The sequence below is a fragment of the Diadema setosum genome, chromosome 3 (genome assembly GCF_964275005.1).
Source record: "Diadema setosum chromosome 3, eeDiaSeto1, whole genome shotgun sequence".
Classification (NCBI taxonomy): Eukaryota; Metazoa; Echinodermata; class Echinoidea; order Diadematoida; family Diadematidae; genus Diadema; species Diadema setosum.
Genome location: NC_092687.1, coordinates 34,210,395 through 34,229,707, shown reverse-complemented (window position 1 = coordinate 34,229,707; position 19,313 = coordinate 34,210,395). Strand labels below are relative to the sequence as shown.

Sequence of the window (19,313 nt, the reverse complement as noted above, 5' to 3'; positions counted from 1 at the left end):
TTAACATGCTCCAATCGAGCTCAAAATTGTTTTGCACACGTTTCAGGTCATTTGGAGTATTTCAGAAAAAATCGACGGACGCGTACGCGCGCGCGCATATACGCACGCACAGCTCATATGCAATAGAAATTTCCCGTCTTTTCACACGTATCGGATGTCTGAAATGTCAAAGAATGTTTCTACCAAGTTTCAAGTCAATCCGACTCAATATGACGTCATACGGGCCCGTCAAAGTTGAAATTCCGCGCGCGCGTCAATGGCGATATACAGTGCAACAATGCCAAAAAACCGCCAAATTTAAATCCGATTTTACTCGTCAGGATGGACGGTGACCCCCCATTTTCTTTACATATTTTGAAAGCTGATGAGTTGTACATATCATTTCATGGGTTGGCGATACTGAAAAAATGATTAAAAGATATCAAATTTCTTAAAAAAGTAAAAAAAGTAAATTTTCAAAATGACGTCATCAAAATTCAAGTTCACTCGAGCGTATCTCACTTATCCTTTGCCGAGTTTCACCTAACTTTCAGTATGTTGTAGCTTATTTAATGTTCTTTCATATTTATAATTACAACGTTTTGATTGGATGACGTCATCACCTCGTAAAAATGGATTGAAAGTATCCTTGTAAAATTTGACCAGTTTACGTGTTATCTCTATGGGAGAGCAGTTTTTCTGGAAGTGAAAATTGACATGACTATCTTTTTCGAGCACTAGCTCACTTATGCTTCGATGAATTTTTCTCAGATTTTAATATGTTGTAGCTGAGACTTTGGGCTATCGTGAATGTGCCCTTCGTTTTTTCATACGATGTCGGAGTCACGTCAAAAAAGTTACTTGAATTTCAAGTTTATCTTCGATGTATTGAAATATTTCTTTCTTTTTGCAACGTTATGTGCAATAACTCAAGAAAAACATACCCTATCACCACCATATTTTTCACATGTTTAGTTCATGTCACGAACATTATTTCATAAAATAACAACGACTTGATCAGACGCCATCTTGGGTATGTAAATTAGGGTCAAAGGTCATAGATGTTTCATCCTGTATCTTGGTGAATACATGTCCTATCTTTCCCATATTTTGCACACGTAAAGACCATGTTACAGGGATCATTTCATAAAATAACCACTTTTTGCTCAGATGCCATCTTGTCTGTGCAAAGTGGGGTCAAAGGTCATATTTTCTATTTTCGCTATGACGTGTTATCTCTATGGGAGGGAATTTTTTAGATGTGAAAATTGACATGACTCTCTTTATCGAGCACTATCTTACTTATGCTTCGGTGAATTTCTCTCAGATTTTAGTATGTTGTAGCTGAGACTTTGCACTATCATGACTCGAATCATTGATTAAAAAAGAAATCGGATCACCTTAATTTGTCAGTGATGACAAATTACAATCTCTAGTCTTCTTCTTCTTTTTCTTATTTCTCCCCAAAAGTTGTGCATCGATTAGCTCAGAAAGTCCTTTTCCTATCAATTTCAAAATTATACCATGTATGTATCATGTCCTAAAGACGACAGCGCAAGTAAAATCATAGTGATCAGTCGACCGTGACGTCACTATGACGTCATTATATGAAAACACATTTTCATTCATATCTCATTAATGGAATGGAATTTTGCAATGAAATTTACGTCACATATAATTCAAGTTATGCGCATTCTACTCATGTTCTCAAAATTCATATTTTCTCTTAAAACGTGCGCGTACGCGCGCGTTGAAATATTTGTATGCTCAAATCGAGCTCAAATTTTTTTTGCACACGTTTCAGACCATTTGGAGCATTTTTTGACAAATTGAAAAAATTGGACGGACGCGTACGCGCGCGCACATATTCGCACACACAGCTCATATGCAATGGAAATTTCCCGTTTTTTTACATTTATCGGATGCCTGAAATGTCAAGAAATATTTCTACCAAGTTTCAAGTCAATCCGACTCAATATGACGTCATACGGGCCCGTCAAAGTTGAAATTCCGCGCGCGCGTCAATGGCGATATACAGTGCAACGATGCCAAAAAAACGCCAATTTTAAATCCGATTTTACTCGTCAGGATGGACGGTGACCCCCCATTTTCTTTACATATTCTGAAAGCTGATGAGTTGTACATGTCATTTCATGGGCTGGCTATGCTGGAAAAATGACTAAAAGATATCAAATATCTTAATAAAGTAAAAAAAGTAAATTTTCAAAATGACGTCATCAAATTTCAAGTTCAATCAAGCGTATCTCACTTATCCTTTGCCAATTTACACCCAGATTTCAGTATGTTGTAGCTTATTAAATGATCTTTCATTAATATAATTACAACATTTTGATTGGATGACGGCATCACCTCGTAAAAATGGATTGAAAGTAATATTGTCAAATTTGACCAGTTTACGTGTTATCTCTATGGGAGAGCAGTTTTTCTGGCAGTGAAAATTGACATGACTCTCTTTTTCGAGCACTAGCTCACTTATGCTTCGGTGAATTTCTCCCAGATTTTAGTATGTTGTAGCTGAGACTTTGGGCTATCGTGAGTGTGCCCTCCATTTTTTCATACGATGTCGGCATCACGTCGAAAAACTTGGTTGAAAATGGCACGAGGCTTCGATGCAGCGTCATTTTGCTTAATACACAGGGCCTATGGAGAATGAAATAGGTCATTGCGTAGCGCATCCGACTCGTAATCCTAAGGTCCCTGGTTCGAGGCTCACCCCTGCCAATATTTTTTTAAATTTTTTTAAACACTTTTTTCTTCTTTTTCTTTAGTTAATCTTAATCTCCCTTCCCTTACTTTATCTTTTTCTGATTTTTTTATGCTTCTCCTTCAAATTTCTATAAAATAACAATTTTTCTTTATTTTTCTTTCTTTCTACTTTCTGTGCAATAGATGAACAACAACAATGGCTATCAATCCCATATTTTGCACATGTTTAATACATGTCACGTACATTATTTCATAAAATAACAACTACTTGATCGGACACCATCTTGGGTATGTAAATTAGGGTCAAAGGTCATAAATGTTTCATCCAGTATCTTGGTGAATACATGTCCTATCTTTCCCATATTTTGCACACGCAAAGACCATGTAACAAGAATCATTTCAAAAAATAATCACTTTTTGCTTAGACGCCATTTTGGGTGTGCAAAGTGAGGTCAAAGGTCAAATATACTTCATTCTGTATTTCCGTTAGTGTATACGGAATTCGGTACCAAAGATGGCAGGTCTCACTCCCTTTTCTAAATGAGAATCCAAATATCACACGGCCAATGTCTCTAAACAAGGATGAAACCTTATGGTCATGCCTATTGTGATCAGGACTCGAATCATTGATTAAAAAAAAAATCGGATCACCTAATTTGTCAGTCTTGACAAATTCCGGGTCTAGTGTTAAACTTCCCGTTGTCACAAAAAGTTCTTTCTCCTCAAATGTTGTGTAGAGGTTAGCTCAGAAAGTCCTCATCCTATCAATGCCAAATTTATACCATATATGTATCATGTCCCAAAGACGACAAATCTAATAAAATCAAAGTGATCAGTCGACCATGACGTCACTATGACGTCATTATATGAAAACACGTTCTCACTAATATCTAATTAATGGAATAGAATTTTTCAATGAAATTTACGTCACGTATAGTTCAAATCAAGCTGATTCTACTCATGTTCTCAAAATTCATCTGTACCCTTAAGCCGTGCGCGTACGCGCGCGTTGAAATATTTGTATGCTCCAATCGAGCTCAAATTTTTTTTACACACGTTTCAGACTATTTAGAGTATTTTTTGAAAAATTGAAAAAATCGGACGGACGCGTACGCGCGCACACATATACGCACGCACAGCTCATATGCAATAGAAATTTCCCGTTTTTTCACACAGATCGGATTTCTGAAATGTCAAGGAATATTTCTAAGAAATTTCAAGTAAATCCAACTCAATATGACGTCATACGGGCCCGTCAAAGTTGCAATTCCGCGCGCGCGTCAATGGCGATATACAGTGCAACTATGCCAAAAAACCGCCAATTTTAAATCCGATTTCACTCGCCAGGATGGACGGTGACCCCCATTTTCTTTACATATTCTGAAAGCTGATGAGTTGTACATGTCATATCACGGGGTGGCGATGCTGAAAAAATGATTAAAAGATATTAAATTTCTTGATAAAATAAAAAGAGTAAATTTAAAAAATGACGTAATTAAATTTCAAGGTCATTCGAGCGTATGTCACTTATCCTTTGCCAATTTTGACCCAAATTTCACTATGATGTAGCTTATTAAATGCTCTTTCATAAATATGTTTACACAATTTTGATTAGATGACGGCATCACCTCGTAAAAATGAATTGAATGTAACCTTGTCAAATTTGGCAAGTTTACGTGTTATCTCTATGGGAGTGCAGTTTTTCTGGAAATGAAAATTGATATGACTATCTCTATCGAGCACTAGCTCACTTACCCTTCGGTGAATTTTTCCCAGATTTTAATATGTTATAGCTGAGACTTTGCGCTATCGGTAATAGGCCTTTTGTTTCTTCATACGGTATCGGGATTACGTCAAAAAACTTGGTTGAAATTAAAGCTTATCTTCGATGTATTGAGATATTTCTTTCTTTCTGCAACTTTCTTTGCAATAACTCAAGAAAAACAGGCCCAATCACCCCCATATTTTGCACACGTTTAGTTCATGTCACGTACATTATTTCATAAAATAACAACTACTTGATCAGACGCCAATTTGGGTATGTAAATTAGGGTCAAAGGTCATAAATGGTTCATCCTGTATCTTGGTGAATACATGTCTTTTCTTTCCCATATTTTGCACGCGTAAAGACCATATTATAGGGATCATTTCACAAAATAACCACTTTTTGCTCAGATGCTATCTTGTCTGTGCAAAGTGGGGTCAAAGATCAAATATACTTCATTCTGTATCTTAGTGTTGTGTACCATCGATAGCAGGTCTGACTCCCGTTTCTAAATGAGAATCCAAACATCACACGGCCAATGTCCCTATTAACACAGATGAAACCTGTTTCGTCATGCCTATTGGGATCGGGACTAAAATCATTGATTTCCGAAGAGATCGGATCACCTAATTTGTCAGTGTTGACAAATTCCAAGTCTAGTTTACACTGTCCTTATCCCCTCCTTTGTGAATGGGGGTGACGGTGGCTAGTTTCCATTCTTGGGGAATTACCCCAGATCCAAGGGAACGATTAAAAAGGTCAGTAAGCGGTTTGCTAACAAGAGGTGCAGCCAGTTTGAGAAGGCGGGCACTGATACCGTCCAATCCGGTTGACTTGTCAGTCCGAATTGATTGCAACTCCTTCATAACAAAACTCTCATCTACATTCACAAAAGCGAAGGTACACTCTAAAAACGCAAATGTTGAATCAACATTTAAAAGGGCCGAGGAGTGACAGCATTTTTGAAGTGTTGCATCCAACTTTTAAAATAACATTTTAAATGTTGAATCTAGCAGGAAAACCAACACTTTGAAAATGTTGTCACTCCTCTGCCCTTTTAAATGTTAATTCAACATTTGTGTTTTTAGAGTGTACCTGGAGTGACTGAGTGATGATTATCCCATGCGCAACTCTGGTTTCTGCAGAAGAGAATTTAGCTACCAGTTCACTACCGATTGACACAAAAAAAACGATTAAATGTATCAGCCACTTTCAATGGATCTGTCTCGCAGCAACCATTTCGACTTATACTGGACGGTACACTGTACGTTGAAGTAGGAGAAAGACTCTTTAACACTTTCCATAGTTGGGTAGGATTATTTTTGTTTGACACAATTTGATATTGGCAATACTCCTTTTTTAGTGTGGTCCTCAGATTATTCACATGATTTCGACAACTTCTGAAATGTCTCCATGCTAAAGAGTCATTTGTTCGCTCAGCCCTCGCACGAAGATAATCTCTTTCACCTGACAAATTAATGAACTCCGGGGTAACCCATGGTGTCTTTAACCCTCTTACTCTTAACTAAATAAAAGGAGCATGGGTATCACAGATCTCAGTAAAAGTGTTTCTCAATACTCTCCATCCTTCTTCCAAATCCCCCTGTTTAACAACCGTATCCATACGGGCATCTAAGAGTGCCTTGCAAAAAGCATCTACATTCAAACGTTTGAAAGCCCGTGTATGCACAATCCTGGGAGGTAATTTTGGTCTATAATGCTTACATATACTACATATATGAGCTTGTGGTCACTTAACCCGTGCGTTACAACATTTTTTCACACACATTTGCAGGTCGGTTAGTTAAAACAAGATCAATAAGTGTAGAAGAGTTCTCAGTTACTCTAGTCGCTTGCTCAATCACCTGATGCAAATTATATTGGTTACATAACTGTTTAACTATCCGAGATTCTCTCTTCGTGAACATGTAATCATAATTGAAATCACCAAGTATATAACACTCGAGACCGGTATGCGTGGCCTGGGCTATGCTATCAACCATACATTCATGATATCGTGTGTCTGATTTAGGAGGACGATAATATGTACCAATCAGAATGGGTTTCATATTGGTGATTTTCAGTTCTATCCACAAACATTCAATATCAGGGTGCTCAAAATCATATTTCCGCTTGTATGCTATCGCATTGGAAACGTAGACTGCCACGCCGCCTCCGCGACGGTTCCGGTCCCTTCTTTCTACTGAAAATCCTTCAAATTGTATTTCTGCATCATTGATAGTGTTATCCAAATGGGTTTCAGAGAAAGACAAAACATCAAAGGGATTATTCACAAATTTTTCCCTGATATGGTCACATTTTGGAAACAAACTGCAAATGTTTACATGTGCTAATTTCAATCCCCTACAGTGTATGTTAACAGAGAAACTAAAATCAGTCAAATGTTCAGTGAGTTCATTGTTGTCGTCATCGCCTTGAAGGTGATTACAAACAGTTGTCTCTTCATTCTGGTCTGAAGAGCGGTGACCCCTGATGGTAGTAGGCATCTCAGAGTGAGTCTTGGTGGCTCGTCGACCACGATGAGTACGTCTTCTACGTCCGATACCCAGCTCACAGATCCTGTGCCATGAATCCTGTGATAGCATCGACTGCTGGCATTTGATGTTCAGACGATGAAGGGTGGGAACATCATACCTTATGTTCGCCTGACTGTGGGAGGGCAATTCCATGTCGCAGTGGTTCTGAAGATCGTTGTGACGCTCGTCGCTTGATGGGCCTGGATTTAGTTGGACGTCCCCAGACAACTGGATGGCTAGTTGAAAACATGCTGTAGAGTTGCTGTAGTATGGTAATGGCTGTCCATAGAGTTTTACACGGCAGCCTCTGGATGTACTCTCAATGCATGCAGCTCTCCTCCATTCATTGGCATCAATAGGATAGTTGCATTCAAGTCCACGGGTCAAAGATACCGTGACTATAGTCACTAAAAAGCACAAAGACCACAGTTTGATCCCCGCCATTCTTGCAGCGAAAGATGCTAATCCTCTCACAAAAGATTGCAGTCTCTAGTGCTGTAGACATTGGTACTGTACATGGGATGCAAGAGTGCAGGTTATGGTGGTTTCCTTCCAGTATAAGCCAAGTGATTTCCAAATCTTGAAAATACAAGGGAACAACTTGATAACTTCCCTTCAAATTTGCCCAGTTGAAGCACAAAAACACCATGAATCATCACTTGCAAACAGAATACAACAACGCTGCACAAAATCAAACACAATCCCAAACAAATACAGAGCTCAAAAGTTGTGGGGCTACCTAATGCTTTTAAATGCTTTTTTAAATGCTTTTCAATTAGAAGAAAGGGAGAAGAGAAAAAAAAAAGCGATGCGATACAGTGTTCAGGAGTTGGGAACTATAACAAAAGCGCAATTTCTAATTCGAGTGATACATTGCGAGAAGAACATTCTTATAGGATAATTTAAAACATTGTAGAGAAGAACTGCGTTTAAGGTCATCATTCATATGCATGCACTGACTGCAAATGGCAGTGATTATCTAGGTTTCCCTCTTAGCTATAATATGCAGTGCCTGCAGGACTTTTCTTGAAGCTTAGTGTATGCATAATATATTACCCAATAGAAATTATCTTGGAAATTTCTTGCTATAAGGTCAAAGGTCAAAAGGTCAATGGTCAAGTGAAAGTGCTGAATTTCACTTCTTCCTTAAACTTATGAAAGGATCTTAAAAGTCAAATAAAAATCGCCAAATACCCACACTCTTAGACAATATTCATCCAACTAAAAATGGTTCAAGGAAAGTGAACATTCAACACAGTTGTAATAAGCCTGTCATTTCAATATTGTTGATAGGTATTTTGTGAAACTGCCAAAACACATCGTCAAGACCAGATAGCTGTGGGAAGATAGAAAAGACATTTTACTACAGACCTATCAGGAAAGCAGTAAACTGTGCATTATGGCAGAGGCATATACCAGTCGCCATAGCGACCTGTCTAGTTTTTGTAATATTTCCAGCTGTGTTGAATCAGTCTCTTGTTTTCAATCTGGAAGAACACTTGCACAATAAGTATATATGGCAACTTGTTCATTATTTTTGTATTCTTTTGGCAAATTGTACTTTTGTGCTTTTTGGAAGAAAGCTTGTGTTCAGAGATGCATAAAGTTTCACTTTTTATACAGATTGACCTACCAGTGAGCCAATGCGAATTACCTATAATATGTTACGACCCTATTGTATTCTTAGCTAAGTGATCTGTGATAAATGAACCTGAAAAAGTGGTCACTTTTTTGCTGAGCGTATAGGTACACATATACCAATCATTTTATGATTATATTCCATTCATTAATATCATGCATGAAAAAAAAAAAAAATCATTTACACATTTCAACATTACCGGAAACACAAAACAAAACGTTCCATAATGCAAATAACAGATTTTAGTGGAAGAAGCAGAGTCCATCCCATCCGGTCAATCGAAGGTTCATTCCATCGTTACATTCGAAAAAATGCCCCCCCCCCCCCTGGCCAAATGTTATTATACATGGAGAGTTTGTTTGCTAAAACCGATAAGTCAATTTTAGTGGAAGAAGCAGAGTCCATCCCATCCGGTCAATCGAAGGTTCATTCCATCGTTACATTCGAAAAAAAATGCCCCCCCCCCCCCCCCTTGGCCAAATGTTATTATACATGGAGAGTTTGTTTGCTAAAACCGATAAGTCCATTTTTGAAGATTTTGAGGTACGGTCTCTGTCATAAGGTACAAAATAATACCTTTTAAACGACATATTGGTTACTACATATAAAGGTACATTTTTGAAGTTATGGTCAAAAGAAGCAAAAACGTTCGTATTATTCTCTTTATTTTTCGTAACCTTTAATCGCAAATATCTCCATTTGGCAATGGACTTATCGGTTTTTGGGAACAAACTCTTCACTTGCATGTATATGACCCTATAGAGGTGAATACATTGAAAGAGATGGTCCGATAGTATAGACCCCTTTTGGTTGAGGTGACGATTCAGCCTTCAATTTTTTTTTAGAGATATTCAGAAAGCTAATTTATGAAATGTGAAACAGCATATTATCGTAAAAGGAATTCATACTTGAAGAAAAGCAGTTCTGAAATGGTAAAAGACAAGTAAAACAAAGCGATTTTAATAAAATAATGGTGGGTCCAACCTTTACAATCGCTTTGTTTTGGAAATCTTTGCCATTTCAAACCACTTTGCATCAAATGAACTTTGAATTCTCGTTAGGAGTGTTTATATAATCAAGATTATTTCATTAGAGGTTTCTCACTTTCTCAAAAGACAATCAGAAAAAAAAAGGAGTTGGAATTTTGAATCCTCATCTCAACCGATAATGTATCATCTGTTCAAGTACATAGTTTATCTACTTATTTTTTTTATTTTTGGCTTAAAAAACAGGTAGAGACGTGCATGATAATCGTCATTATCAATAAGTCACTTTCTTAGCCATTCCAAAGCAGCCTGCTTTGGAAGATTATTGTTATAGTTCTGTGGTTGAAAGTCAGATTGTAGAAAATCCACATGTATGCCCTGGCTGGTGCCACGTTTTCAGAAGTGTGGGGAGCTAAGGGGGGCAATTTCCGGATTTCATTGTACGTCCGACGCGTCGGGTGTTAAAAAAAAAAAAAAAAAAAATGTGGAGGGAGGGCGACTGGGCACCCCCCTTGATTTCTTTCTCACATCAAATAAAATCCGACAAATTATATAAGAATTATTGTAAAATGTTATTATAGCAGTTATTTTCATTTTATATTGGAAAGGGTGAAAAAAAAAATCAGCCTCAACACTTGTCTATTCGTTAAATAGCAGCGCTAACACTGGACAGTTGCGTCTTGCTCAAGTTTGTACATACAGAATCCACAGTATTGTTCTACAAATCTTGTCGCAGAGGGCAGCAAACTGCTGAAGAAATGAATCTACATCCCGAGGACATGATCACGACATTCCGCAGTTGTCAAAATCAGTTCTATGTGACAGCCTTGTGGGGGAATATGAACATGGAGGCAATCTAGGAATTGTTGACGGAAGTAGGCAATTATTTTCGTAAGTATGAATGATTGCACATTTAAATAATAGTCGCTTCTTCTGTTAGCAGCTTCGTGATTTCTGAAGTTAGGATTGGCAACGGGTGTTGATGGATCACCGCAAAATCGATTGGACGTCACTCCCTCAGTCCCATACGTTGCAATATTTGTCACTTTTGAGTATGAGTTTACATACGCTGTAGACCTAGTCTAGACCGGTTTACTATTAGACTATCGTATCGAATATGGGGCGAATTTATCTTATTCTGGATACGCCTTACGGCCTGAAGTAGAAGTTAGAACATTTTTCTCAGCTGCAGTGGAGGTCCGTGGCATGCATTCGCAGTGTGCGAATCGGGCTAGTAGTAAACTAGTAGTAAGAGCTAGTAGGGCTGACAGACATGCAGGTTTTAACGTTAGGTTCAAAGTCGATTTTTGCTCTCCAATTCTGGGATCAAAACTTTTAGGCAAAACAGCTAAAACGTCTTGGTGAGACTAGCCCGACCAGCTACCAGACGCTGTTAGTAGGCCTACGATGCTAATCAGATCTCGAAAGAGACCATCCCACTGTCCAACTCGGGTGAGCTCACTTCGTTTGCCCCCATTCCACTCATCACGGCAGCTAACCGTAGCAACGGCCCCATACGGACAAATACGTGCTATGTTACAGCGCCCCGCGACGGGGTTACACGGCAGCAAACAGCAAGGAGGCTAGAGTGAGGGCCTTGTCAAAAGGCTAGTGATGGTGTGTATTAAATACAGCATGTATTAGACCGGCCTAAGTTTATTAAAATAACATTAACAAAATAAGCTTGTTATGAGCAGATGTCACTGTTTACTAGGCCTACATATGTAGGCTACAATTGTATATTACAAATTCATACACATTGCTAACTATACACAGCCCAGTCGCTGTACATGGTACGTCGCGACAGGGCTGTACGCGCGCGACCACCAACCACTAGGAGAGCGACGTAATCGTATCACGATAGCTTTGAATTTTGATACTTAACATCATTTTTGTCACCTCAAACTCATCGAGTATACTCTTCAATATTTACTCTACATCTGATGCTATCAGTATTCAAATGTACGCAATGAAACTTACCAAAATTGATCATCATATCCAGCATGTCCACACGGTACACAATCAGGCCTAACTATACACTTGAACACAGCCCAGTCGCTGTACATGGTACGTCGCGACGTACCATGTACAGCGACTGGGCTGTGTATAGTTAGGCCTGGCGTGAAAGATTGTGTACCGTGTGGACATGCTGGATATGATGATCAATTTCGGTAAGTTTCATTGCGTACATTTGAATACTGATAGCATCAGATGTAGAGTAAATATTGAAGAGTATACTCGATGAGTTTGAGGTGACAAAAATGATGTTAAGTATCAAAATTCAAAGCTATCGTGATACGATTACGTCGCTCTCCTAGTGGTTGGTGGTCGCGCGCGTACAGCCCTGTCGCGACGTACCATGTACAGCGACTGGGCTGTGTATAGTTAACACATTGCTGGCCTGAATTCACAAAGGTGGTAGATCTACAAATGAAACCATGTTTTAAGCCATGGACAAAAACCATGGTCTGATGGAGCACCAACTGTGTGTTGCATGGAATATACGAATTAAATTTCGTCAATGAAATGATTATACTGTATGTGGCGATATGACAACATTTGTGACCCTGCATCACGAAACAAACAGAAAGTCGCCAGACATGAAATTTTAGTTAAGAGCACACACCGTGTATTCTGAAAGAGCAGACTCAGTCTAAGCATTAAAATGATGTATAACTCAAATCAAATGGACTCTCCTAACCTATCTAAATATTGGAAAGAAAGAGCACACTCGGGGGAAAAGTGTGAACTGAGAAAAGAGGCTCTGAAGTACAGTGTCTATTCAAGCGCTTATTCACCTAGCCGTGCTGGCTGTGCGATGAATGGGACAAAAAACAGATTGTAAACCGCTGGAGTAACAGCAATGAAGGGATTATCAGATTATATCAAAATTGAGCAGGCCTCATTAGAACATTCTGTCCATAATTAATGCCAAATTTCAAAGCGGTAGCATCATCCTTTCTAAAGTTATTACAGTTGAAAGTGAAGAGTGTGTACAAGGTTTTTTAAGAAATGAAAAGTGGACTTCAAAGACGCAACTAATCACACTATTCTACAAAAAAAAATGTTCGAGATAAACTGTTAAAAAAACACACGTTCCTGCCCATTTTATGATCCCAAATTTTAATAGTATAATGTACAAATGTAGGAGAAGACTGAAAAAGTCAAGATCGGCTGGGTTGACCCATTTCACCTACACATTGTATTTTCAGTCCTAACACAAAATCAGTGTGTGCGGCTTTTTTTTCGTTTTGTGATGCATGGTCACATTTTGTATTGTTAAACTAAATGGACATTTCGTCCATGAAATAATAATTTCATTATTGAAATGATAATTTCGTTCACGAAACGGTCATTTTGTCTATGAACTGATTTCGTTCAGAAATATTCCGTGTGACACTTGGCGCTCCATGATTTTTGTCCATGGTTTTTTACCATGGTTTCATTTGTACCACCTTCGTGAATTCGGGCCATTGTGCACATGTTCTAAAAATGCATGCCATCCCCCCCCCCCATTTTTTTTTTTCCAGAAGTGCCGTGTAAAGACTGGCATGATATCTGAGGCTCTCACAAGGTTCAGTTCACAGTAGCACTAGGAGGCTGCCGAGCCAGTTGGAAATCATGGTAAGTCTAATTGAGTTTTTACTGAATATGCAGAGAGTCTTTTTGAGCCATTTTCTCAAAATGTTGATCGGAGTATACGGTGTCCAGGTAGGAGAATCTCCCGTTTAACTCTGTATTTGCCATGGTGGAAACCCCCTGTGTGCCATGTTATTCTGAGACACGAAGGTAGTCATGCTTTGAGAAAGAATTCTGTTTTTCCAATCTACTTATCAGGGCAAGTCCAAGATAAGGTCCCCTCAGAAGGCAAAATTTCATCTTTGCTCAATATTGACATGTTTGGTATCATTTTGAAGCTTATGAGTTGAAGTTTTGATTTCCATGGAGGAAAAAATTATATTACGTAAATCTATGCAAATTTCAAAGGCTTCATTTGCATAAATGTGAAACACAGCGTTACGTATGGGACATTTATAAAAATTCATATTAATTCAAAGGAAAGCAAATGATATTTGATTAATATGTGGACATAAGAAATTCATCAAATAGTTTAACTTGGTATGAAAATTTAGGGATTACGCAAATGATTATGCAAATTAGCTCGTGTCCTATCATAAGATGTCCCATACGTAACAAATTGAGGTCATTTTTTTAGGTTTTTTCTGAAATTGCTAAGGTTATATTAATGCCCTTTTGGAAAGTTCTAATTTATTGTTTAGAGAAATTAAATACCATAGAAAAAAGAAAAAACAGTGAAAGGAATATTTTTTATTAGGCATTAAAATAATGTTACGTATGGGACAAATGCGTTACGTATGGGACATCCTCATACATAATGCATGTGAATGCATGTAGCTAGCTGGGAAGGTCTCTCAGTACACAAATGGTCAATCATCCTGAAGAAAGCATCCTAACATTGTAGCTACTTTTTGAGTTATAGACACTTTAAACAATACATGTACTTGACTGAACAATTTTTAGAAAGGGGGAGGGGAAAATGGCAAAATACACAATGAAAAATCAGCATTAAAGGGATGGTATAGTTTTTTGCAGAAATGGGGATTCAGTTTTCAACATTTAATGAGATGATTGGAAACCAATTATATGAATTACTAAAGAGCATACAATCCTAAGACTAGAGGAATTCAAAGTTTAGTGATGGAGATCCAATTTGAAATGGTTGTGATATAAATATCTAAAAAGAATATAAAGTAAAATGATTTTTTTTTTTTTTATTGCAAGTGATACACAAATTGTCCTTATTCAGGTTTCAATAATAGCCACGACAAAATTCATGGGTATACATACTGAGGTGTGACTCGAATCAATGACCCGACTGCTAGACAGACATCATATCTACTCGATCACTGGGGTTCCACGCAGCAGGTATTGCTTATTTATAAAAATTAATATTTCTTGTGTCAAGTTGTTTTTTATTGAAATGAAATGGCAAACTGCCCTTCATCAATGGAAGTAAACACTTTAAACTATTCAATTTTTCAGTAGTAACTATCCTGATAAAAATAGGGCATACATACTCAGGTCGGTCATAAAAATATAGAATATGATTAAATATGATTATGATGGTAAATATTTGGGGAATATTGTTCCCTTGTCAATCTGGATCAGTATTTGAGTAGTTTCAACTGATTCAATTTCAATAATTATGCAAAAATTTGTTTATGGGTATTTTGCAAAATTACTTTGCAAAATACCCATAAACATGTCTCTCCACACACTAAACGAATGGGGGACAAAGGGCATACATACTCACGTTGGTCATAAAAATATAAAAATATGATTGAATATGATTAGGATGGTGAATATTGTTTCCTTGACAATCTGGATCAGTATTTGAGTAGTTTCAACTGATTTTACTTCAATAATTATGCAAAATACCCATAAACATGGTTCTTCACACACTAAATGAATGGGGTACAAACTGTCCCATACGTAACTGTCCCATACGTAACACGTCATGTCTGTCTTTAATTAGAACCTGTAATTAGAACTTTTTGCCTTATGGCACGAAACTTACCTGTGATAATCTTGAGTGTTGTGACTTTCATCACAGTGATTTACAAGTTGTAGGATGAAATACTTTCAGAGAGTTTTGAGGTTGAAAAAAATGTTCAAAAAAAACAAAATTTTTCTGGTCCCATACGTAACGGCACATATTTTCTCTTCTAGAATATAATTGTGAAGATCATTTTTCTCCATTTTTTGCATGATTATACTTCTCCTAGATATCAATCACCATGATAAAGTTTAATATGATCAAAAGCCATTAACACTATTTTTCAGGTCATAAAAGTCTCTGAATGTCCCATACGTAACGCGCGTGTTATCTTGGACTTGCCCATAAATAATAAACTTCTAACTTCACATTTTATGCCAGGGGTTGGAGCTTACAATCTGCATAGAGAGTGGTCCAGGGAAGTTTCTAGAAATAGATTCCACCTTGTACATAAACACTGTACAATGTATTAAGAGACATTCTGATTGGAGCAATGCAGTGTACAGTAACCTACAAAATAATTCCCTGACCCTTTTTGATATCACATCTCGGCCGTGATAAGGCAAAGGAACGTAACTCAAAATTTGGGCATTTTGAGTTATTAGCATATGGCTCCTAAATAAAATGTGCTCTTTTTAATGGTGAATGTCTCAATTCTCAAATGTTTACCATTTCAGAGATAAAAAGCGTATCTCACACACCTTTTTCACAACGTTGCCGTTTCCAGCTAGGCAAAACAACGTAAGCTGAGATACGTATAGAAATAACAAAGAAAGCATTTTCGCTGTTACGGCAAATGAACGTATCTTTACATACACTGTTTTTTCATGGTGGTTTCTCAAGAAAAAAGAAGGAAATTGCGACGCCAAAAGAACGTATGTCATCATACAGCGCTTTGCTGTATAAAATCAGGGCCATGCGCGCTACAGTCAGCACGGCAAAAGAACGTATGTCATCATACAGCGCTTTGCTGTATAAAATCAGGGCCATGCGCGCTACAGTCAGCACGGCAAAACAACGTATCAACATCGTGGCCATCACAACACACGCTACACTGCATAACTCTATGTGCAAGACCTACGGCTACGTGCTGCAGATCCATTTCAGCCGCGGCAGTACAGTGATTGTAGTGCCGCCGCTGATGCCGGGCCGCTTGCGACAACAGCTGCAGCAGTGCTGCAGCTGAGTACTGGTTGACTGGCAGGCAAGCTTTGCTGCAGTGTGAACCAATCTCTGAAGTCATGCCAGTTGTTCTGTTTTGCAGTCATGGAATGGATATTCTCCTGACCAGTTAATGCTACCATAAAGAAAATCAGCGGTAACACCGGTAAGTTTTATTCTGTTTTTGTCAGGTCTATGTTTGATCCAGCCCGACCAGACGCCGTGCGAAGTACGGCGATTGGGCTGTACAGAGTGGACGACAGTACGCTATGCTAGTACGGTCCAGTACTTTTAATTATAGTTTTCACTAAGATTTAAGAAAACGATGAGTAAAAAAAAACAAAACAAAAAAACACAGCAAGCTACGAAAATAAAGAGCAAACATAGATCTATGAGTATGACAGCGTTTCCTGTCGGTGGGCTTGGCAAAACGTGGCTCATTGGTGTGGTTGTGGTTCTACTATTAAAGGACTATGTAAATGTAGGATACTTGTACTACTACTAGTGGTCTAGTAGATCAAGTAGTGACTCTCAAAAGAAATTTACCTATGCGCAAAGGAAGTGGACCCCAATATACTGTTATGATCATCGACATCATTCGACTTGAGGTCTTCTACCTCAAATTCAGTTTTGTAAAGTAACAGCTTTATAGTAAACAGTAGACTCGACTTCAAGCAAATGACAATAAAGCTTGATACTGATGAATTCCATTTAGTCTTTAGTGGCTACATGAACTGATGACAGACGATATGTTCTAATAATGACATTAACATCATTACTTTGGCAAGAAAAGTAGGGATAAAATGTAATGTTTGGTCTACATCTTTTGTTTAACATAAGTAGTCTTAGATCTTGTTTGTTATTTCTTGAAAGGATGAAGAATGTGATTACGGTGTTTTCATACATACAGGAATTTACTCACTTAAAATTAGCCTTAAAAAATGCAGTGCTTATTTACGTCGATGTAGGGCAATTTGTCAATCAGTTTCAATGAAAACATCTCAACGGAAGAATTCATAAATTTGAATAACAAAGCAGTACCCGCTGCATGCTATAAGGATTAGAACCAACACTTGCTGTCGGGCGAAAGCTCGGTGGTCTAGTGGAGATGACGCCTGTCCGGTGATCAGGAGGTCGTGGGTTCGAATCCTGCTCGAGTATGTACGCCCATGATTTTTTATCATGGCTACTACTAAAACACTGATCCATTCAGTGCTTATTTACGTCGATGTAGGGCAATTTGTCAATCAGTTGCAATGAAAAACATCTCGACGGAAGAACTTCATAAATTTGAAAAATAAGGTACTATTTAATGGTACTCTTTACCTGCTAACTATGGAAGCCTGATTTATTTTCTTTTTAATTCTTTGTGCAATTTTAGTCAGCTGTACATATTCTTTAAAACATTAATTTTTTTTTTCATTTCGATACGATATAATGCATTGTTGCCATGGTAGATCCTATACATGCTAATACGTTCCACCCCTCCCCCATAAAAATGTTGAGGGCAAAAGCTTATGGAATTCAAATATTTATTCTTAAGTTTGGTGGTTTTAAATACTATGTAAAGTTCAAATATTCAGACCCAATCGTCTACTTTAGGTGATATTAACATTCGTGTTGATATACATATTTGCTTGTCTCTCTTTTCAGTGTCCACACCAACCGCCAGCCTAGACCAGCACAGAAAAGGAATGCAGTGTATCAAGTACAATGAAAGGTACACGTTGAATAATCACATATTAATTCATACAACAAAAGTATTAGGAGAAGGGGGCAGAAATGAATCCCACCTTTGTCATTATCACCAGCGACACCAGCCGGCATTTGGAAAAATAAAAGAATCAAAATAAAAGAAAGCAGAATCCATGATGATGACTCTCTGATAATTTGAGAATACCACATTTCATAGTTCATTCCTTAGCGATAAAAAAATAACAATATTAAATGAAAACTGATGAAATGGTAACCATATTCTGTCTCAAAACAAACACACGGCCTTGTGCATCCTCAAGGGGTATTTGTATGATGTTGAATAATAGATATTGTGAGTGTATTTCATTATTTGAAGAGTTTGTTTGCAAAATACGATAAGTCCATATTTGCCAAATGGAGATATTTGCGATTAAGGGTCAAGAAAAATAAAGAGAATGATAAGAAATTGTTTGCTTCTTTTGACCACAACTTCAAAAATGTTCCATTTTATGGACTGACCAGTATATAATTTAAAAGATATCACATTGTACTTTATGAGAGAGACTGTACTTCAATATCTTCAAAAAAGGACATCGGTTTTGCGAACAAGCTCTTCATAAATACTCATTCTCATATTCTTTGCTTTTTTTATTAGGGGGGGGGGGATCTGTGAGAGAGGATTTGTTACAAACAACCATGTCTAATGAAGAATTTAATCACATAACTAAAGCAGAATTGAAATTCACCAGCTTTCTTTTATGGAAAATACAGAGTGCCTCATTTTAGATTGTGTTAATTATTCTCTTGCGTTTCTTTTCATTTTCCTGCAGTGGTCTACCGAGCAGTTCGAAAGCAGAGAAAGGAGCAACTATACAAATTTCAGAACAGCTCTGCACGCCCGTCGGAATCTCATGAAAGATGGAGTGGATTGTGCACTAGATCAATCAACTCTAAAAGAAAAATAATAACACTCGGATTGTTTATATAGGATCAAGTAAATCTTTCACAGTTAAATTAAGAACTCACAAAACTCAACTGTGAAATGTTAATGACTATTCTTACGTTATTAAGGCACAAGAAAGATTTCTTTTTTTATATTGATATGAAACTAAAGATTCTGTTTCAAAAAAAAAAATATGATGAGGGCTTATTGTCCTTTGAAATGATGATTATCAACTTTAGGTAAAACTGTCACTTGTTCATATCAAATATTGTTGTAAATGCTTGCCCTCAAAATCAATATCAT

At 37.5% G+C, this 19,313-nt stretch overlaps 1 protein-coding gene and 1 pseudogene across 1 annotated transcript in view; one reads left to right on the top strand and one right to left on the bottom strand.

Moving 5' to 3' along the window:
* The window catches only part of LOC140246804 (uncharacterized), a 58,812-nt pseudogene extending 51,360 nt beyond the window's left edge, over positions 1 to 7,452 (bottom strand).
* Positions 7,453 to 13,223: 5,771 nt separating this feature from the next.
* The window catches only part of LOC140246803 (kinesin-II 95 kDa subunit-like), a 43,384-nt gene continuing 37,294 nt past the window's right edge, over positions 13,224 to 19,313 (top strand). The window contains exon 1 of the mRNA XM_072326135.1: positions 13,224 to 13,257. Coding sequence (XP_072182236.1) covers positions 13,255 to 13,257 — 3 coding nt within the window. The 5' untranslated portion in view covers positions 13,224 to 13,254. The remainder of the gene's footprint in view (positions 13,258 to 19,313) is intronic.